The 23437-nt window shown below is 43.8% G+C and overlaps 1 protein-coding gene across 2 annotated transcripts in view; it reads right to left on the minus strand.

The window, feature by feature from the left end:
• Positions 1 to 23437, minus strand: part of gsg1l2b (gsg1-like 2b) — a 91419-nt gene that overhangs the window by 63781 nt on the left and 4201 nt on the right. The window contains exons 2-3 of one of the 2 annotated variants that reach the window (XM_062056355.1): positions 21839 to 21886; positions 14780 to 14932 (exon numbers count right to left, since the gene is read on the minus strand). In XM_062056355.1, the coding sequence (XP_061912339.1) occupies positions 14780 to 14932; positions 21839 to 21886 (201 nt within the window). The remainder of the gene's footprint in view (positions 1 to 14779; positions 14933 to 21838; positions 21887 to 23437) is intronic. The other variant, XM_062056356.1, reaches the window with a different exon arrangement.

Consider the following 23437-nt stretch of genomic DNA (forward strand, 5'->3'; position numbering starts at 1 on the left):
GATGACAAGTTGGTTTTGGCCTGGTTTGTACGGCAGAAAATGACTAGTTTTTCGAGATAGAATTGTTTTACTCATGTTTTTGGTGTGGTTATGTCCGAATATAAACAGTTTTGCTCAATAAAGTGATCGATATAATTCCTGTCCTCGAAGCATCTCGATAGACGTTACAATAATTGAACGGTGTTCAATTGAACGGTGTTGTAAACGGTGTTGACGAACACCATTAGGGCCGCTTGTTGTCACTGTCACTCAAAGTTGCATTGCAAAATTCCATAGAATAAATATGTTTATTTTGTTTAGAATTCAGATGGGATTTGATTTGGTGCGCGGCATATACTTGCTGCGCGCAGCGGACGCTTGAGCAGTGCGCAATTGCGCAGGCACGCACCTTAGAGGGGACGTTGCTTTGCAGTTCATGTCTTGTTGAAAACACGGCATTCCTCATCAACTTTTCTCTTTTTAGCGTCTCGGGTGTAAACCGTGCATCACTTGTCGCTGCATGTGCACCTTCACTCGCAGGTTACACACGGACACACCCCCATAAATAATACTTTTCAAAATAAAAGCAGCACAGTTGTATTGCGCGCAGGACATAGATGTTTTTTCAACTTTATTTTGTAATTGCAGCAGTTCACATTCACTCACAACCACGCACACGCATACGTCCACACGGAAGTAATACAAATAACGATTTTCAAAACAAAAGCAGCACCGTTGTATTGCACACTCGACATAGATACTTTTTAAAATTTATTTTGTAATTTATAATTGGCCTCACGCGGGCCGGACAGGGACGCACAAAGGGCCGGATGCGGCCCGCAGGCCGCAGAATGCCCAGGTCTGATCTAGTCGGTCTCACTTCGACGCACAGTAAGGGCTCTGGAACCAGTCTTCTCGAAAGGGGCTGGAATCTCTTCCATTCTGGCTTTTCCAGCAGTGAGAGGTGACGGGCGGGGGTGGCAACACTTGTTGCCCCGCACTCAGAGTCTGTACGTTGGAGTTTAACCCGGTGGACAGTAGGGTAGTTTCCCTCTGCCTACAGGTGGGGGGACGGGTCCTGGCTGTTGTTTGTGCTTACGCACCAAACAGCAGTTCAGAGTACCCACCCTTTTAGGAGTCCCTAGAGGGAGTACTGGAGCGTGCTCCCTCAAGTAATTCCCATGTTCTACTGGGGGACTTCAACGCTCATGTTGGCAACGACAGTGAGACCTGTAGAGGCGTGATTGGGAGAAACGGCTGCCCTGATCTGAACCAGAGTGGTGTTTTGTTTTTGAACTTCTGTGCTCGTCACAGATTGTCCATAACAAACACCATATTCAAACACAAGGGTGTCCATATGTGCACTTGGCACCAGGACACCTGAGGCCGCAGTTCGATGACCAACTTCCTGGTTGTATCATCGGAATTTTCGATTTCCTGTTTTGGACACTCGGGTGAAGAGAAGGGCGGCGCTTTCAACCGATCACCAACTGGTGGTGAGTCAGCTGCAAAGATGTGAAAAATGCCGGACAGACCTGGCAGGCCCAAACGCATAGTGAGGGTCTGCTGGGAACGTCAGAAATAGTCTCCCGTCAGAGAGAGTTTCAATTCCCACCTTGGGAAGATCTTCGAAAATGTTACGACGGAGGCGCTGGACATTGAAACCGAGTGGACCATGTTCCGTGCCTCTATTGTCAAGGCAGCCAATTAGAGCTGTGGCCGCAAGGTGGTTGGTGCCTGCCGTGGTGGTAATCCCAGAACCCGCTGGTGGACACGAACCGTGAGGGATGCCGTCAAGCAGGAGTCTTATTGGGTCCTTTTGGCTCATGTTACTGGGCGGCAGTAGTCCTGGGTATGACTCAAAACTGCATCCGGTGATGAGGCTTCAGTTCGGGAATTCTGGAGTTTTGGGGAAGGTGGAGTTACCCCTCAGTCATCATTACTCCCAGGTCCACTCTGACCCGGGGTGGTAGTACCTGTCAGGGTCCCAGCTATGGGTTAAAATAGCTTGCAGAGACCGCCTCAAAAGTCTCTGCCTCATTGACCAGTGCCTACTGGCTAACCACTTGGTTATAGGCTACGGGAGAAAACCCCTAACGAAAAATCTGTGGCGAGGACCCGCATTAGGCAGTCGCCAATAGACCGGTGCTCTGGCAGTCCTCTGCAACACCATGCGGCAGAAGGTCGTCATGAGCTTTTCATGCCACTGGAGGACACCACATGGGGCCGAGACAAAACAGTGCGGGTAGAGACTGCGCACTTCTACCACCACTTAAATCAATTCACTGCGCAGGTGTTTTGCTCCTCCTCAGCACTACTCCCAACCTCCCCGCCCTCAAGTCCTACGGCGATGGGGAAGGGTGGCTGGTACAGGTCAAGGATGTGACTGGCAGTACCTAGCCCAACCCTGCACGTAGGCGGCGTGCGAATGAAGGTCGCTGTGGCATGGGATAGAACAGCATGCCTCCCCGGCAGCTTCGCACGTGACTGAGCAGCACCGCTCTGCTCACCCTGAAATGGGAAGGGCCTAGAAAAGGTGGCCTGAAAATGGTCTGTTCCTCATCGCCCGGGCAGCCTACCGCAGCTGCCAGGCCATCCCTCTATGCGGTCGAAAACAACCGTACAAGAGAAACAAAATTCCCTTCACAATAGCGTCATGGAACGTCCGCACACTTTTGGATGTGCGTGATCTCTCCTCCCGCCCGCAGCGAAGAACAGCACTCGTTGCGCATGAACTAAACCGATACGGCATTGACATAGCCGCCCTGAGCGAAACCCGCTTACATGGGGAAGACTCAATTACGGAGGCGGGAGAAGGCTACACTTTCTTCTGGAAGGGTCATCCAAAAGGCTCCCGTCGTCTACATGGAGTGGGTTTTGCCGCCAGGACAAGCCTTCTTCACAATATCCCAGAGTCTCCAGTGGGTATAAGCGAAAGGCTCATGACGTGGCGTGTACCACTCACCAAAAATCGCCATGTCACCCTTATCAGCGCCTACGCCCCAACCCTGGATGCAGACCTCGAGAGCAAGGACACATTCTATGCCTCACTAAACTCCGCCATTGAGGAAACGCCTCCCACCGACAAGCTCATACTCCTCGGGGATTTTAACGCGAGGGTGGGCTCTGACAGTGGGCTCTGGACCGGAACACTTGGTCAGCACAAGGTTGGTAGGCTTAATGATAATGGGTTTCGCCTCCTTACACTCTGCTCTGAACATCAGTTGATCATCACCAACACCCTGTTCCAGCTCAAGGATAAATTCAAGACCTCCTGGCAACATCCTCGCTCCAAACATTGGCATCTCCTCGACTATATTATCATCTGTCGTAGAGACAGGAAGGAGGTCCTAATCTCCAGAGCGATGCGTGGAGCGGACTGCTGGACTGACCATCAAATGATCAGAGCCAAATTTCAGATGGAAGTCCGCCCCCAACTGAAGAAAACATCACGAAACAAGAGACCCAACTGTGAAGCACTCAAATCCAAGCACTCTGTAGACCAGCTCAGAGCACAGCTTGCAGAACATTTGTCTGCAATCCCTGATACCCACCTGGACCCTGACATCAACACCTGCTGGAACTCCCTAAAAACTGCCATCCATCAGGCAGCAGAGGAGTCCCTTGGGTACACCAGGCGTAAACATCAGGACTGGTTTTGATAACAGTGCACCGGATATCCATAAACTTTTCCAGGCAAAACACAAAGCCCATGCTGCTTACCTGGCCAACCCACAATCCATCACACTAAAGACTCGACTCTCTTCCATAAGAGCCGAAGTCCAGCGTACCCTCAGAGCCATGGAAAATGACTGGTGGATCAAGAAAGCCAGCGAGATCCAACTTTATGCTGACACAAACAATTCCCATGGATTTTATGATGCCGTCAAATCCATATATGGTCCACAGAGAAAAAACATAACCCCAGTCAGATCGGCAGACGGAGTCACCCTCTATAAGGACACACCCCGGATCCTAAATAGATGGGCTGAACATTTCAACACTCTCCTTAACTCCGAAAATATCTCTGACCAGGACATTTTCACCAATTTCCCAACCACTCCCCCTGTCGACCACCTGGACTCCCCGCCTACCTTTGCTGAGGTCCTAAAAGCCATCAAGGGCCTAAAAAACAACAAAAGCCCAGGCCCTGACGGTATCCCAGCTGAGGTGCTGAAGTTTGGTGGCTATCTCCTCACCCACCGGCTTCATCAATTGATTGATTCCATCTGGTCCTCTGAAGCCATCCCCCAGGAATGGAAAGATGCTGTTATAATAACCATCTTTAAGAGGAAAGGTGACAAAGCCGACTGTGGAAACAGCAGAGGAATTTCCCTGCTCTCGGTTGCTGGGAAAGTTCTTGCCCGGGTCATGCTATCTCGTTTAGTTACTCACATCTCTGAGAACATCCTGCCTGAATCACAGTGTGGATTCAGAAGAGATCGCAGTACTACTGACATGATCTTTGTAGCCAGGCAGGTACAAGAAAAGTGCCTGGAACACCACCAGGATCTGTACATCGCCTTCATCGACCTGTTCAAGGCATTTGACACTGTAAACCGGAATCTCCTCTGGGACTTACTGGGAAGGCTGGGGATTCCGCCAAAGTTCCTCAACATCCTGAGACAACTACACGATGGAATGCGAGCCTGTGGCCGCATTGGAGGCCAGCAATCCCCCTCTTTTAATGTGAAAGTCGGGGTCAGGCAGGGATGTGACCTAGCCCCTGTCATATTCAACCTCTTTCTCTCAGCAGTCACCCTCCTCACACACAAAGCTCTGGGAACCACAGATGGCATCCACATACAGTTCCGGCTGGACGGCAGTCTCTTCAACATCCGGCGCCTCCAGGCCTTCACTAAAATTACAAAACAACAGATCCTAGAACTTCAGTATGCTGACGATTGTGCTCTCCTTGCCCACACACCAGAAACTCTACAACGTGCACTTAACGTGGTCTCATCCACATACAGTGCCCTAGGACTCAAGGTCAACATTTCAAAAACACAGATCATTGCGCAACACTCTACCCACCAGTTAGAAGTGCCTGTCTTCAACATTGATGGTCAGCAGCTCACCATCGTTCCACATTTCACCTACCTCGGAAGTGTCCTGTCCCCCACCTGTAACATCGATAATGACATCCAGGTCCGTGTTGGTTTAGCGTCTGCTGCCTTCGGTAGGCTCAAAACCAGGGTCTTCCTGAACAGAAACCTGATAGTTTTCACCAAAGCAGCTGTTTACAAAGCAGTTTGTCTGTCCACACTGCTATACGGCTCGGAAGCCTGGACCCCTTACCAAAGGCACGTCAGAATCCTGGAGAGATACCACATCCGCTGCCTGCAACGGATCCTGGGTCTGACCTGGGAGGACAGAGTCCCACATGTGGATATTTATGACCGGACCCAAACACCCAGCATCCAAGTGTTCCTTGCGCAGAGACATCTGCGCTGGGTGGGGCATGTAATCCACATGCCCGCCCAGAAGCTCCCCCGACAGATCCTCTACGGCCAACTCCAGGAAGGCTGTAGGTCTCCTTGGGGTCAGCGGAAATGCTACAAGGACCACATAAAAACCCTCCTGAAGCGCTGTGCTATCCAGCCTTCCGCACTGGAAGTCTTGGCTGCTGATCGCCACACCTGGCGCAACTGCAGCCACGCCGGCATTGCTCATCTCCAGGAGCAGACCACTGAGAGGAGAAAACAACAACGTTTACAGCGACATCAGCGCGCTGCAGGGGCCCCCCTCTCAAGCGTGGACTACATCTGCCCCACATGTGGCAAACCATGCGGGTCGCGCATTGGCCTGCACAGCCACATGCAATGGCATATACGAAACCCCCCTCAATAACCCATTACTGGAGCAACGTCATCATTGTAATCGATGGACAGCCAAAGAAGAAGAAGAAGAACTCCGGAGGCAGCGGGCAGGTACCGACAGGCCAAACGGTGTGCGGCTTTGGCATTTGCAGAGGCAAAAACTCTGACATGGGAGGAGCTTGGAGAAGCCATGGAGAATGACTTCCGGGCGGCTTCAAAGTGATTACTGACCACCAGCCGCCGCCTCAGGAGGAGAAGCAGTGCACTGTCAGCACCGTGTATAGTGGGGACGGTGTGCTGCTGACATCGATTGGGGATGTTGTGGTTCGGTGAAAGGAATACTTCAAATATATCCTTAATCCCACCTATATGTCTTCCAATGAGGAAGTAGTGCCTGGCGACTTTGCGGCGGGCTCTCCTATTTCTGGGGTTGAAGTTGCCGAGGTAGTTAAAAGGCTCCTCGGTGGCAGGGCCACGGGGGTGGATGAGATCAGCCCAGAGTTCCTTAAGGCTCTGGATGCTGTGGGGCTGTCAAGGTTGTTTAGACTCTGCAGCATTGCCTGGCCATCGGGGGGCGGTGCCTCTGGATTGGCAGACTGGGGTGGTGGTTCCTATAAATATGGGATCACACTCCTCAGCCTTCCTGGTAAGGTATATTCAGGTATACTGGAGAGGAGGCTACGTCGGATAGTCTTACCTCGGATTCAGGAGGAGCAGTGTGGTTTTCATCCTGGTCGTTGAACTGTGGACCAACTCTATACTCTCGGCAGGATCCTTGAGGGTGCACGGGAGTTTGCCCAACCAGTCTACATGTGTTTTGTTGACTTGGAGAAGGCATTCGACCGTGTCCCTCGGGAAGTCTTGTGGTGAGTGCTCAGAGAGTATGGGGTATCAGACCGCCTGACTGATCAGTGTCAGAGCCTGGTCCGCATTGCCGGCAGTAAGTCGAACCCATTTCCAGTGAGGATTGGACTCCGCCAGGGCTCCCCTTTGTCACCGATTCAATTAACTTTTATGGACAGAATTTCTAGGCGCAGTCAGGGCATTGATATGGTTTGGTGGCTGCAGGATTAGGTCTCTGCTTTTTGCAGATGATGTGGTCCTGCTGGCTTCATTTGACCAGGATCTTCAGCTCTCACTGGATCAGTTTGTAGCTGAGTGTGAAGCGACTGGGATGACCAACAGCACTTCCAATTCCGAGACCATGATTCTCGCCTGGAAAAGGCTGGAGTGACATTCTCTCTTTGGGGAGGAGATCCTGCCCCAAGTGTAGGAGTTCAAGTACCTCCGGGTCTTGTTCACAAGTGAGGGAAGAGTGGACGCAAGGTCAACAGGCGGATCGGTGCATCGTCTGCAGTGATGCGGAACCTGTATCGGTCCGTCGTGGTGAAGAAGAAGTTAAGCCGGAAGGCAAAGCTCTCAATTTACAGATCGATCTACGTCCCTATCCTCAACTATGGTCATGAGCTTTGGGTTATGATTGAAAGGACAAGATCATGGGTACAAGGGGACAAAATTTGTTTCCTCCATCGAGTGGCGAGGCTTTCCCTCAGAGATAGGGTGAGAAGCTCTGTCATTTAGGAGGAGCTCAAATTAAAGCCGCTGCTCCTCCACATCAAGAGGAGCAAATACAGTGTTAGCTTTCACTGTTATGCTGATGACACCCAACTCTACATGCCCCTAAAGCTGACCAACACGCCAGATTGTAGTCACCTTGAGGAGTGTCTAAATGAAATTAAACAATGGATGTCCAGCAACTTTTTACATCTTAACGCTAAGAAAACGGAAATGTCCCTCACCGAGAGATCCAACCAGCTCCTTTATTATAGGGCACTTATGTTCCAGTTTTGCACACATTTACATTAATCTAATAAATGTAATGGGAATTATTTAACTCTTTCTTATTAAAAAAGCACTGTTTTAAAAGTTGCAAGTGATAAACGCTTATTTAGTGAAAAGAAATGTAAAACTGCATTCATATACATAAATTAAAGATGCATCAATAATATTTCTTAAATCGAATCGTACCTCCCGAATCGCAGGCCTCAAATTGTAACTTTTAAAGGTCAAGGCAAGTGTTGCCTTAAAGGAGAGCTCATTTTTTAGGGCACCAAAGCAAGTTAGAAGGGCACCAAGGCAAACATTTTCTTTCGAGGCAGGGTCTCCAAAGCATGCATGCATATATATATATATACAAATATATATATATATATATATATATATATATATATATATATATATATATATATATATATATATATATATATATATATATATATATCCATCCCATCCATTTTCTACTGCTTGTCCCTTTTGGGGTCGCGGGGGGCGCTGGAGCCTATCTCAGCTACAATCGGGCGGAAGGCGGGGTACACCCTGGACAAGTCGCCACCTCATCGCAGGGCCAACACAGATAGACAGACAACATTCACACTATATATATATATATATATATACCTTTAGTGTTGGGACAAGTGCATCTGTCTCAAATATTGTCCACACCTGTCTCCAGCCAAACAACGCTAGTGCGCATGCGCCTGACTTCGTGTTGCCAAAAATGCTTTAATAAATGACTTTTTTTCTGTAATTAAAAAATTAGACGGTATTATTAACCATCTGGAATTTTATCGCAAATTATCATTATACCGTTTACCGTTACATCCCTCGTCCATTAACAAGTAAAACGTCAAGGGCGGTCACGGCATGTTGTTGCCATCTATGTTGTTCCATTTTTTAGGGCATTACGGCAAGTGACGAGGGCGGTCGCGACTTTTGCTGCAGTTGCCGTGGTTAAATTCGAGCCCTGGAATCGTAATCGAATCATGAGGTGCTCAAAGATTACCACCTTTACTCATTACCGTTTTAATAGCACTATTTAGTATTTTATTTGGTACGTTTGAAAAGTATATGCAAACTGGCACACACACACACGTGAGAAAAGATTGGGTGCAAAGAGATAAGATTGACAGAGAATCCTCCGTCATACTCATGTGTGTGAGTGTCAACATATTTGCATGGTCTGTCAGAAATAAAAAATATTAGACCACAGAGTTTCCTCTTGATGTAACTGAACGTGGAGCACCGCCACTCCAAAATTATAGCCCACCACACTTTCAAAATACGTTTTTTTTTATAAGTATAAGATAATGTATTGTAGCCTCCAGAAGAAAACAAAAGCCAGACACTTGCTATTTTCAACTTTATTGCCAATCTTATGCTAAAAACTAGCCCAATTCCAACAGGTTTTATCTCCTGTGCAAACACTTTCGTCTTCCTCACAAAAAAACAAATCTTGAAATACGCATTTTTTTTGCATTTTGAGCAAAGTAAGTGCAGCCTCTCTTCCATAAGCACACCTTCAGCGCCGAAAAAAAGTGCAAAAAAAGTGGATTTCCTTGTAAACTTGCAAGCAGTTTTGGAAGCCACTGATCGCAGTGTTTTGCGGTCCTTTTGTTAACAGTGACACAATGGTGACATTTCTACTTGGTTTGAGCAAGGTGAACCCTAACCCCAGATTTTGGTCTTTACGAAAAAGAAAAACCTTAACATTATTGCCGCTACTTCAGCGATTGGGTCTGCTCAACAAGCTACTGTAACAATCGGGGGGGGGGGGGGGGGGGGCATGCAGCGCGGCAAGTTGCATGCTACGTAATTCAGTCACATTAACGACGTCAGATATTTTGCTGGATATGAAGACAATGGAAAACAAATCTCTCCCAAAAAATCCAAACTTTTGTGTAAATATATTGACAATTAGAACACTTACGGTACTATTTTCAACTAAAAAAAGAGCAGGCACACTTCCTTTCTGTAACATCAAGGGAAAAATTATATTAGTCCGCTTGAAAAATGTCTCAATTATAAGTGCTATGAAGGAGCCCATAGTTGTTTATATTTTCATTTATGCAATATTACAGAATTCACTAGGAGAGCTGATTGTCAGTTGATGGCACAATGTTGAAGACAGTGTTGTGTGGCTAATGTACAATCCAGTGAAAGGCATGTTTTTTTTTAATTGTTATTGATTTAACAGTGATTTGTGATAGAAATTAAAATCCTTTAGTTTTACCCATTTTCCCGGGAAACGTCCCATATTGTGAAATGCAAATCTTGACAAGTATGAGTTGTTTTTTTTAAATTATTATTATTAATCAGTCCAACAAAATAATACACAATAATATACTAATATAATAATACATTTCAATTCCAAAACCAAACCCGGCCCAGCAACATTCAGAATAGCAATCAACAGAGCAATCGAGAGGACACACAAACATGACACAAAACAATCCAAAAGTAGTCAAACAAAAATGAATAATATCAACAACAGTATCAATATTAATAACAATTCCAACATGGCATTGATTAGAAATACCTCATCATAGCCATTTATAAAAATTTAAATAAAAACATTTAAAAAATGAACAGTAGTGTCAGAGAGGCTTATACTTGCATCGCATCTAATAAGCTTGACAACACATTGTGTCCAATATTTTCCACAAGTATGAGTTTGAGGGACCAAAATAAAAGCTAGGATAAGTTGTTATTTTCATCTAATCGTGGAAATGCACACACTAAGAGCGGTGTGCAACCTGCAGTGGGATAAATGCTGGTAAAAACACCTTTTGTTAATGCAGCTCTATATCGATCCGAGAGATACATTCTGTTCATTTTGGAGAGGGTGAGGTGTGGAGGGTTTCAGTTGCAATCTAAAAGAAGCAACTCTACAAACGAACCGCCTGGAGATATATTGACGACATAAAAGTAGGGTATGAATGTGACTGTAATGCAAAATGTACACTCGAAATTTACACCAAGGCATATCCAAAATATATTACTTAGACCACAAGGAAGTGTGTTAAATGTAGACTTATCAAATGTCCCCTTTAACAAAGGTTGTCATGCCTTGCTCTTAAGCTTTGTTCTTGTATAGTTTGGTTCTTGTTTACTCCCTGTGCACCTGGTAACGGTAATTTTACCCAGTAGAAAAACATATTTTTTGATTTAATGTATATATTTCTCGGTCTTTCCAACAAAAATCCCATTTCTCTTAGGGTTCAGTTTTGAAGGAAATGCCTCGAAGCAAGTTTTGGAGCAAGTGTACTCTTAACTATCAAGTCCTTTTATATTTTTATTGAAACAGAGGATTTATTAAAAGCATTTTGTTCATTCTTTAATATTGTGGCAACTTTTTAGAACTCCTCCGTGGACTTTTATGAATACATTACAGTATATTAACGGTGTACTCTTCTAAAATCAAGACATATGCTTGGCATTTCTCCTTCCAAGCAGTTAATTGAATCAAGGACCAATAGATCTAATTCATACCTTCAACCTTGAGGGTAAGTGCATGGCTCGTTGTAATGAAATAGACACAAAGTGTGTGTATTCTATCACACTGCCTCATGGGTGGATTTTAAAGTGAGAAGGGAGCTCAATTACTCAGCCTATGGGTCTTAAAGAAGCAGGAAAGTCAATCAAGCACAGTGTGTCATTGCTGTTAAGCAGAGTGTCTTCCACTGCTGATTCACTGCACCGAGCCTAGTGGTCAGGGTCACTTTCACACAGTGGATTAGATAGAAGGTCACCATTAATTCCTTCAGCGAGGGAGACAGTCTGGCTCAAAAAGAAATACAATAGAGCTGGCTCAAAACAGTTTTGGAAGATTTTGCACAGAAGGCCGCCACGTTACGAAGTGATGATTATGAATCTTAAGTTTATAACTTTGTTTCATATGAATGAAAAGCTTTTTTTAATGTTATGTCCACTGTTTAGGGTTATTTCAACAAGAAGCAATTGCGGAACTGTCAACTCTTGCGGACTCACGTAGATCCACGCTGATGTCTGTGTCTCCTCTACTTAACAGCCATTAAAAATTAGAACCCTCCCAAATATATTATATCCATTGATAAATTTTAATTACTTTAATTTATTTTAATGTAAAAAAAAAACTGAGGCGTAGTGACTTTTTTAAAATTTTGTTTTAGCGACTTCCTCCCAGTCAACTTCCTTTGTTTTCACTTTAGTGAACTGCGCATGCAAGTGACGCCGAGGCCACATTTGGGCCACATACATGTTAACACTGGAGTCTGATAAAAATCACATTTTACTTGCAGTGTAAACAGTCATTAAGGCATATATGTTATTAGTATTATGGACGATTTATGCAAAATAGCCATGTGTTTTCACAGTTTGCTGCATTGATATTACCATTAAGAGCGGGTGGCAAAATTACACATTGGCTCTGAAAAACATACAAAATCAAACTGTACCATATTTCGATACGTATGTTGCTAGTTTCGTCATGTCCGGTATGCACAGTCTCAAACACTTGGCGATGAAACAATCACTAAATCAGCACTCAGAACACACACTCGGCTTAACTCCCTCCAGGTAATTTTGCAACTACGAAAAATGCTCTGACGTAAAGTAAGGCTCCACTTTTCCAAAATGTGTTAGCTTGATGCTAATTTACATTGCCTTTTTAATATACATGCTCTTTATTAGCACTGGCAATTTTACATGGCAATTTCAACACCTTCAAATTTGGTAATTAAAACTACAACCAAGAAGCACATAACAATCAAACACAAAGTGTGTAATAAGTACGGACAGTATAAACCCTTTTTAGGGCTCAACAAGATAAAAGACTGGCACATTAAGCTTCTCTGCAAGGGCTACTTCCTGGCTAGGCATTACACTGTAGCCTAGCCTACTACCATCCAACATCCTGGAATTGCAACTGCATGCGAAGTCTACAATATAATACTTGCAAATGAGACTCAGATGTGTAGGACAGTGTTTTTCAACCACTGTGCCGCGGCACACTAGTGTGCTGTGAGATATTGTCTGGTGTGCCGTGGGAAATTATGCAACTTCACCTAATTGGTCTAAAAAATATATTTTGCAAATCAATGATTATAGTAATGTGCCGTTGTCTAGTGCCTGTGCTGTGTAGAGCTTGGCAGGGTAACTGTGTAATACCCCATATCAGTAGGTGGCAGCAGGTAGTTCATTGCTTTGTAGAAATCGGAATGCGTCGAGGATGGTTTGTCGTGATCCCAATATGCAGAGCACAGCGGGAGACAGCGTGCAGGAAAAAAACTATGTAACGCTTAAACCAAAAATGAACAAAAGGCATGTCCCGCTAGGAAAAGGCACTGAAGCATAGGGATGGCTATGCAAAACAAAAGTAAAACTGAACTGGCTACAAAGTAAACAAAAACAGAATGCTGGAGGACAGCAAAAACTTACAGCGTGTGGAGCAGAGACGACGTCCACAAAGTACATCCATACGTGACGTGACATTAAACAATGTCCCCACAAAGAAGGATAGCGTACGCACAACTTAAATAGTCTTGATTGCGAAAACAAAGCAGGTGCGGGCAATAGCACTCAAAGGAAGACGTGAAGCTGCTACAGGAGTACACCAACCAAACAGGAAGAGTCACCAAAATAACAGCGCAAGACAGGAACTAAAGCACTACACACAGGAAACAACAACAAACTCAAAATAAGGCACAACAACCTGGTGGAGTTTCATTTTTTAAACTTTTCTGCTTGGGGTGTGCCTCCGTATTTTTTTAATTGAAAAAATGTGCCTTGGCTCAAAAAAGGTTGAAACCAAGATATAACAAATGGACAGCACAGTTATCCTAATCAGTTCATTGTTTCATATTAAATTAAAAAAATAAGATTTTATTGTTAAACAATTAACATTTATTAACACATAAAAGCACCTTATATTAGTACTGCTGAGTACCGGTAGCTACTCCCAGGTACAGGAAATTGGCAATGTGTACTCAAATGTGAAAGGAACCCAACCCTATTTAGTACTCAGCAATACGAAATGTGACAAATATCACTATTGGACATGAATAGTTTGTGCCAAAATGTGTTATCTAGTGTCCAATATTACTCACACATGTCCAAATATGTTATAAATGTTATCTTGTTAACATTATAATGCCTGTAGAGCTCTCTGCTAAAAGCTTTATAACTGTTGCTGTGCCACAGACTGTGCACAGGTTATAATCAGATGTTGTATTTTATATTACTTCTTGACTTTTTAGCCTGTATATATAAGGGGTTCAAGTCTGAATTCAGATTATTCTCAGACAAAAATGCAATCCAGTTTTTACATGGCCAGTGGAAAAACTATACAGTGCAGACAATGGCACATAATTGCTTTTTTCATAATAACACTTACGTACAATTTCAGATGTAATAAATAACATTGTTTACCTTTCATTTTTTAATATTTTACACTGCTGTGTTACATTGTTAATGTTGTACTTGATTAAAGAGTCTTATTTTGTCTCGAACACATTTATTACCATGTCGCCTACACACCCGACAGTGAAAATGTAAGCCTAATCTGATTTAGTGAGCCAAACGTACATTTACAGTTTTTCCCCATGGAGAGTTTGATTAAAAAACAACATTTCCTTTATGTATTCTATGGCGGGTCAAATGGGACAAAAATATATATATTTTCAAATGATTAATTAAATATGTCATTCATTAATTATAATTGGAAGGCTGTCAAGTGAACAATATTTTAAAATCAGATTAATCACACTTTTGAATTGTGATTAATCCTGATTAATCACATCGGGTGCCGTGAATGTCAATTAAGTGGCAAAAGTGACGTCCTTGTGGAGCGTGACGACTGCTAATTTTTAGGTTAGTTTTTTTTATGTTTGGCTGGTGATCGACCGACATACCTTCTGGGCACCCCTGTTTAATAGATATTAAATACATGGCTTTTTTTTTTTTAACTTTAATGACTTTGGTGTCCCCAGGCCCCCTAACATTCGCCATCAATGATTGAATTAATGGTTACAATATATGTTGTATTGGTTTTAAAAATCATAAATATCAAAACAGCCCCTGCATGCTTTCTTTTTTTAGTGTGCAGCCCTCTGTGTGGACACCTCCGCTCTTTGATATTCAGTAGTAAAAGTTGATATTTGACTCACCTGAGAGTACTGTGAATATGGCCGCGAAGGCATTGAGCTTGAGGCCGTCAATAACGTTGCCAAACTGGCACACTTCTATCGACATGAGGATGCCCCCGGTGGCTAAGAGGAGGATGTACAGGCACTCGGCGACGATGCACAGCCACAGCACTCCTACGGAAGTTGGACACAGGACAGCAATAGCAAAGAGGAAGAGGAGGGGAAAAAACAACATATTTAAGTTGCAGGAGAGCAGGGAGACATGGTTGAGTGAAAGATGGAGGGGGTGTAGCTAGTGAGACAAGGGGTTGGGGGTAGAGAATTGAGGGAGGAAGTATATGCTATACATTAGATATAAGCAAGGGCACTGGGAGAGGACATGCAAAGCGGTGGGGGAGCGAAGTAGAATGAATTGGGAAAGGAGGATGAGTGACCCGTCACCCATATGATTAACCTTCACAGGCGGAGAAAAGGTTATATGTTCCACTGAGAGACATCTAAACTTGGGTTATAGTGCTTATAGGAGGAATCCTTACCAGTACGCTGTGGTGTAATTATGTCCATCACAAAAGAGCAGAAAGTTATTGCGAGGTAATTCATCATAAAGTGGAGATCCCTGTTCGCCAAAATTAAATTATGAACGTTGCTAATCCTCATTCAGATTAACTCCATCCATCCATCCATTTTCTACCGCTTATTCCCTTCGGGGTCGCGGGGCGTGCTGGAGCCTATCTCAGCTACAATCGGGCCGAAGGCGGGGTACACCCTGGACAAGTCGCCACCTCATCACAGGGCCAACTAAGATAGACAGACAACATTCACACTCACATTCACACAGTAGGGCCAATTTAGTGTTGCCAATCAACCTATCCCCAGGTGCATGTCTTTGGAGGTGGGAGGAAGCCGGAGTACCCGGAGGGAACCCACACAGTCACGGGGAGGACATGCAAACTCCACACAGAAAGATCCCGAGCCCGGGATTGAACCCAGGACTACTCAGGACCTTCGTATTGTGAGGCAGACGCACTAACCCCACTTCCACCGTGCTGCCCATTCAGATTAACTGTAAATAAATAAATTGTGTCACAAAATATTGCAATAAATGGTATTGTTTAAATAATATCGATATAACAACCAAACAAAATGTTTGAAACCTTTGGGTGCTTTGCTACACTCTTTAAAGAAAAAATTATGAAGAGCAGGTTAATTAGTTTCAAGCATAAGGATGCTCATAGGTGTACCTGGTACCAGAGCACCCTAGGCCAAAGATCAATGATCGATTTTGTAATCGTATCAGCTGATCTGAGGCCGTATGTTTTGGACACTCGGGTGAAGAGAGGGGCTGAACTGTCAACTGATGACCATCTGGTGGTGAGTTGGGTTAGATGGCGGGGGAACCTCTGGACAGACCTGGCAAACCCAAGCGTGTAGTGCGGGTGAACTGGGAACGTTTGGAGGAGTCCTCTGTCCGGAAGGACTTCAACTCCCACCTCCGGCGGGACTTCTCTGCCATCCCTGTGGAGGTTGGGGACATTGAACAGGAATGGGCAATGTTCAAAGCCTCTATTGCTAAAGCTGCAGCTGCGAGCTGTGGCCAGAAGGTCTTAGGTGCCTCAAGGGGCGGTAACCCTCGAACACCCTGGTGGACAGTGGTGGTCAGGGAAGCCGTCCGACTGAACAAGGAGTCCTACCGGGGTATGTTATCCCAGGGGACTCCGGAGGCAGTTGCAAGGTACCGACGGGACGGAAGGGCAGCGGCCGTGGCTGTGGACGAGGCTAAGCAGAGGGTGTGGGAGCAGTTCGGGGAATCCATGGAGAAGGACTATCGGGCGGCACCAAAGCTGTTCTGGAAGACCATACGGCACCTCAGGAGGGGGAAGCAGGGAACCATCCAAGCTGTGTACGGCAAGGATGGGACTTTGCTGACTTCAAGTGAGGAAGTCGTAGGGCGTTGGAAAGAGCACTTTGAGGAACTCCTGAACCCAAATACATCAGACACACCCTCCCTGATAGGAGCAGGGCCTGAGGATGATGGGGGATCGACGTCGATCTCTCGGAGTGAAGTCACTGAGGTAGTTAGACAACTCCACAGTGGCAAAGCTCCGGGGGTTGACGAGATCCGTCCAGAAATGCTGAAGGCTCTGGGTGTTGATGGGCTGTCTTGGTTGATACGCCTTTTCAACATTGCGTGGAAGTCTGGGACAGTGCCGAGGGAGTGGCAGACTGGGGTGGTGGTCCCCCTTTTCAAAAAGGGGGACCAGAGGGTGTGTGCTAATTACAGGGGTATCACACTACTCAGCCTCCCTGGGAAAGTTTACGCCAAGGTACTGGAAAAGAGGGTCCGGCCGATAGTCGAACCTCAGATTCAAGAGGAGCAATGTGGATTCCGTCCTGGTCGTGGAACAACTGACCAACTCTTTACGCTTGCGGGAATCCTGGAGAGGGCCTGGGAGTATGCCTATCCAGTCTACATGTGTTTTGTGGATTTGGAGAAGGCGTATGACCGCGTCCCTCGGGAGATCTTGTGGGAGGTGCTGAGGGAGTACGGAGTGAGGGGAACCCTGCTGAGGGCCATCCAATCTCTGTACAACCAAAGCGAGAGTTGTGTCCGGGTGCTTGGATGTAAGTCAGATCCGTTTCCAGTGGGGGTTGGTCTCCGCCAGGGCTGCGCTCTGTCACCTATCCTGTTTGTGATTTTCATGGACAGGATTTCTAGGCGGAGTCGTGGCCATGGCGGAGAGGGTATACGTCTCGGGGGGCTAAAGGTTGCGTCACTGCTGTTTGCAGATGATGTGGTCCTGATGGCACCTTCGGTTCGTGACCTTCAGCTCTCACTGGATCGGTTCGCAGCCGAGTGTTCAGCGGCTGGAATGAGGATCAGCATCTCCAAATCTGAGGCCATGGTTCTCAGCAGGAAACCGATGGTTTGTACAGTCCGGGTAGGGGACAGGACTCTGTCCCAGGTGGAGGAGTTTAAGTATCTCGGGGTCTTGTTCACGAGTGAGGGAAAGATGGAGAAGGAAATCAGCCGGAGAATCGGAGCAGCTGCGGCAGTATTGCAGTCTCTCTGCCGCACTGTTGTGACGAAACGGGAGCTGAGCCAGAAGGCAAAGCTCTCGGTCTACCGAGCTATCTACATTCCTACTCTCACCTGTGGTCATGAAGTGTGGGTAATGACCGAAAGAATAAGATCGCGGATACAAGCGGCCGAAATGAGTTTCCTCAGAAGGGTGGCTGGCATCTCCCTTAGAGATAGGGTGAGAAGTGCAGTCACCCGAGAGAGACTCGGAGTAGAGCCGCTGCTCCTTCGCTTGGAAAGGAGCCAGCTTAGGTGGTTCGGGCATCTTGTGCGGATGCCTCACGAGCGTCTCCCTAGGGAGGTCCTCGTTGCACGTCCCACTGGGAGGAGGCCCCGCGGCAGGCCAAGGACCAGATGGGGGGATTACATCTCCTCTCTGGCCTGGGAACGCTTCGGGATTCCCCAGGAGGAAGTTGCTAATGTTGCTCTGGAGATTCCGGATAAGCGGTTGAAGATGGATGGATGGATGGTTAATTAGTTAATCAAACAAGCACCAATAACCTTGGGAAATTAATGTTAAACAGATGATTGTCAATAATGGTGTAGTTACACACATTTGGTAAGCACATATGCCAAAATTATCAGCAATATTTTTATAGCACTATTAGCTTTGTATAAACATTTCGATTTACTCATTAAAAGCTCCCAGAAATAGAAAAAATGTAATCGATGGGTGTCATTGTGTTATGTTTGTTCTTTAAATATTTGTACATTTTCTAATTTAGTGCTACATCACTATATAATTGTTTTCTGACATCACTCTCACTAAGTTATCTCAAAAAGGGATATTACCACATCTAAAATGGAAAATATAGTAAGGGAAATTAATGCAAAATGTATTCAGTTTATCAGCATTAGCAGTGAGGAGGCACTAACATGCAGGTCTGAGCACAGACTGCACAGCTGAGGGAACCGATAAGGCAAATGAGACTCTATGGAAGAGATTGATTTGCTAGCAGCTAGAGTAACACCGCCTATCTAGCAGCTGGTAAATCACTGCTAAGTGGTAATAGCGTGCTGTGTAGAATTGCTGTGGCCAAAATATGCAGTTAGATGAGTTATTTCACCTTGCAAGGGAAAGACCAAAAGATCAGGGTCCAAGTCTTGACATTGGGTGACTTACGAATAGAAAACAAAAAGCAAAGAGCGTATCCTATAATTGAGACAAACTAAGCTGGATTCTACACCCATTTAATTAAAATTAATGATGGTGCATTTACTGTATGAGTTCTATTGAACCGTCTGAAGTTAGCCCTGCCTCTGCTATCCTCCTCCTTGCATTCACTCACACTGCATATGTTACAACACTGTAAATTGTACCGAAACTGCAACTTTCCTGACTTCCTGACTCCTTCTGATTATTTCAAATGGTTTTGGAGCATTCACTGTCAGACGTTCCACATTAGTAGTAAATGGAAATAAAATCACCCATATGTTTGAGGACAGCGACGAAGAAGGAAAAAAATCTATTCATTTTGACAAAATCTTTAAAGGCCTACTGAAACCCACTACTACAGACCACGCAGTCTGATAGTTTATATATCAATGATGAAATCTTAACATTGCAACACATGCCAATACAGCCAGGTTAACTTATAAAGTGCAATTTTAAATTTCCCGGGAAACTTACGCTTGAAAACGTCTAGGTATGATGACGTTTGCGCGTGACGTCAATGGTTGAAGCGGAAGTATTGGGACACATTTCATCGCAAAATTCCACAGAATTCTGGACATCTGTGTTGGTGAATCTTTTGCAATTTGTTTAATGAACAATGGAGACTGCAAAGAAGAAAGCTGTAGGTGGGATCGGTGTATTAGCGGCCGGCTGCAGCAACACAACCAGGAGGACTTTGAGTTGGATAGCAGACACGCTATCCGACGCTAGCCGCCGACCGCATCGATGATCGCGTGAAGTCCTTCGTCACGCCGTCGATCGCTGGAACGCAGGTGAGCACGGGTGTTGATGAGCAGATGAGGGCTGGCGTAGGTAGAGCGCTAATGTTTTTATCATAGCTCTGACGAGGTCCTGTAGCTAAGTTAGCTTCAATGGCGTCATTAGCAACAGCATTGCTAGGCTTCGACAGGCGGCCCAGCATTAACTGTGTGGTTACAGGTCCAGTGTTTGGTTCGGTGTCTCCTGATAGTAGTATTGTTGATCTTCTGTCTATCCTTCCAGTCAGGGGCTTATTTCTTTTGTTTCTATCTGCATTTAAGCACGATGCTATCACGTTAGCTCCGTAGCTAAAGTGCTTCACCGATGTATTGTCGTGGAGATAAAAGTCACTGTGAATGTCCATTTCGCATTCTCAACTCTCATTTTCAAGAGGATATAGTATCCGAGGTGGTTTGAAATACAAATCTGTGATCCACAATAGAAAAAGGAGAAAGTGTGGAATCCAATGAGCCTTTGTACCTAAGTTACGGTCAGAGCGAAAAAATCTACGTCCTGCACTGCACTCTAGTCCTTCACTCTCACGTTCCTCATCCACAAATCTTTCATCCTCGCTCAAATTAATGGGGTAATCATCGCTTTCTCGGTCCAAATCGCTCTCGCTGCTGGTGTAAACATTGGGGAAATGTGAGGAGCCCTTCAACCTGCGACGTCACGCTACTTCCGGTACAGGCAAGGCTTTTTTTATCAGCGACCAAAAGTTGCGAACTTTATCGTCGATGTTCTCTACTAAATCCTTTCAGCAGAAATATGGCAACATCGTGAAATGATCAAGTATGACACATAGAATGGCTCTGCTATCCCCGTTTAAATAAAAACAATTCATTTCAGTAGGCCTTTAAAACTGTTAAAGCACAGGAATTGTCGCTTATTATTCCAAATTTTAAGTATGAAATATTGTGACACTTTATACAACTATATTCATAGGAGTGTAACGGTACAAATAGGGCTGCAGTTATCGATTACTTTAGTTTCCTTGATTATTCGAGTAATCGGATGAAAAACTTCACAGCCTCAGCGCGTATTTTAGGGAAAATAGTTCACATAAGCAACCATTTTTCAGCCATTAAATGCACTTTTCTTTTTCTTAAAATTTGCACTTTTAACATGTGTGCATTAATAAAAACAATGCAAAAAAACCTCCACATCCGCCGCCATGCAGAGAACGGCACCCACACACCACCACTTTCATATGTGCTCTATTGCAGCCGCCATGTGGAAACTACATCCGCGCATTTGAAGTTCTGGGCACTTCATTCGGTCCAGATTTTATACATGTATTAGTTAGACTCTTATAACGATTAATCAAAGCAACAGAATGTAAATCACACCTTATTTCTAATTGAATTATTTCATTTCATTGAATAATCGACGCAGCTCGAAGTACAAGTATTCATAAACAGACTTCTCAGTGTGGCACTATCGGTACATTACACAGGCAGTCCTACCCGAGTCCCCAAAAGGACCCCAGTAGGGAACAGGAAGTGTACCTGCCTCGCGATGTCTTTACATGTCTACTCTGTCAACAAAAACAGTGCTAGTAGGCTAGCGGGAGTCATGGCGAGCAATAGTGCCAAGGAGAAGCTGTAGCTTGAAAACTATTTTCTGTCAATTAAGTCTCCTGTTTGGGAACACTGTGCCTTTCAGGTAAAAAATACTTTAAATAAACGGACAAAGACAAGTGGATTCAATAACGGTTCAGCAGATATCAGAAACGGGGCTTAAAGCTGGAAATATTAAGGCTGCACTTTAGGCAATAAGGAACTTAAATTCTGTAAAAAATATATTAATAATTCACAATAGTCAAACTGTTACAGTGGCACTTTTTAATATTAATGCTGTTTATTGTCTTTATTTTTTCTGACAATTGTATTTATGGGATTACCTGCCAGCAGTTTGTTTCATTTAAAAAAAACATCATGCTGTTTACACAAAACCTTAGCAATTTTATGTTCTGTATTTTGTTCCATTATTGTACCAAGAATGAACTGAACTGTGACATTTGCAGTGTACTGTTACACACCTTGATATTTATTAATCACAGACATACCTCTTTCATTTGTAGGTGTAACATAGATGAAACTTCTGCAATTTTCACCTGGAAAACAAAAGGGTGCATGTTTACTACTGCAGTACTGTGACATTTGACATTTCCCTTGTTAACTTTCAATTACAGGGATTCAGCAAGCCAGTTTGTTTAGCTTGGAATCTACAAAAAAAATCCCTTAATATGGAGAAGAATATCCATGCTTTGTTGCATAGACCTCCCTATTATTTTTCTGTTGTAGTGTTCCATACACAATCTGAATGTTTAATTATCCACGGAAGAAATACTGGTACTCAATAAGCTTTACAGACATTGTAAAGGGATGGCGCCGGTCCCAGATGGCTTATCTGGATTGGATCCAAGTCAAATAGTGGTCACACATGGTGTAGGTTGAATAAAACATTTATATTTTACAGGGCAAGAGAAATGATTTAATTCACAAAAAAAATGTTTTCATACTCTGACTGTTGTGGAATGTTAGCACTGAGCAGAAAGAACACAAATGATTTGAAGACTCAATTAATGCACCACAGCATATCAGAGCAATCACAATACAATAATTAGGCTAATTAGGAAAATCACATTTGTTTTAGTTTCATTATCATATATTTTAGGTCATTTTGTTGATGCATGCATGGGTGGGAATGTTTGTCTCAGCATTTTCACAGCCAAAGATGAAAAATAATTTTCTGTAGACACAATAGCACAATCAAGGAGCACTCACCTCTCAGCATTTTCACAATAGCATCAAGAAACATTACTTATATATATATATATATATATATGTATATATATATATATATATATATATATATATATATATATATATATATATATATATATATATATATACATATATATATATATATATATATATATATACATATATATATATATATATATATATATATATATATATATATATATATATATATATATATATATATATATATATATATATATATATATATATATATATATATATATATATATATGTACCACAGCAACCACCACCACCACCACCACCCATAACAAGTACATATGCATAATACACTCATGCATATAATTACGTTTCGTCAAACATATTAACGTTGTTGCCCTGGGGAAACTGGGTAACACATGGCACACTGACAAAGCCTAACCTATTGTTACTAAAACAATCTACAAGGTTAATATAGTTGGCTTCTCTTTCTTCCCCTTCATTTATCTGCTTTCTTTTGTATTTCAAGTTATCATTACATATATGTATTGTTGCATTTAAACAATTGTATTGTTGATAATAGAGGTAATTATTATTATTATTCATTATCAATAGTGCTATTTCTATTGGTATTCGTATTGCTCCATTTGTTGTGTAATACTGTTCATTGTCATTTTTGTATTATTTATTTCATTAACTGCTTCTTTGCTATCACTTTTACCATCATATTTGTACATATCCTATTTGCTAATGTTCTTCTGTTGTTGTTGTTGTTATTGTTGTGTTTGCTGTTGTTGTTGTCTCTCTGTCTTATCCCCCTCTTGTCCCCGCAATTTCCCCCTCTGTCTTCCTTTATTTCTCTTTCTATCCCCTCCTGCTCCGGCCCAGCTGCACCAAATTAC

This window comes from Entelurus aequoreus, linkage group LG08 (genome assembly GCF_033978785.1).
Source record: "Entelurus aequoreus isolate RoL-2023_Sb linkage group LG08, RoL_Eaeq_v1.1, whole genome shotgun sequence".
Classification (NCBI taxonomy): domain Eukaryota; kingdom Metazoa; phylum Chordata; class Actinopteri; order Syngnathiformes; family Syngnathidae; genus Entelurus; species Entelurus aequoreus.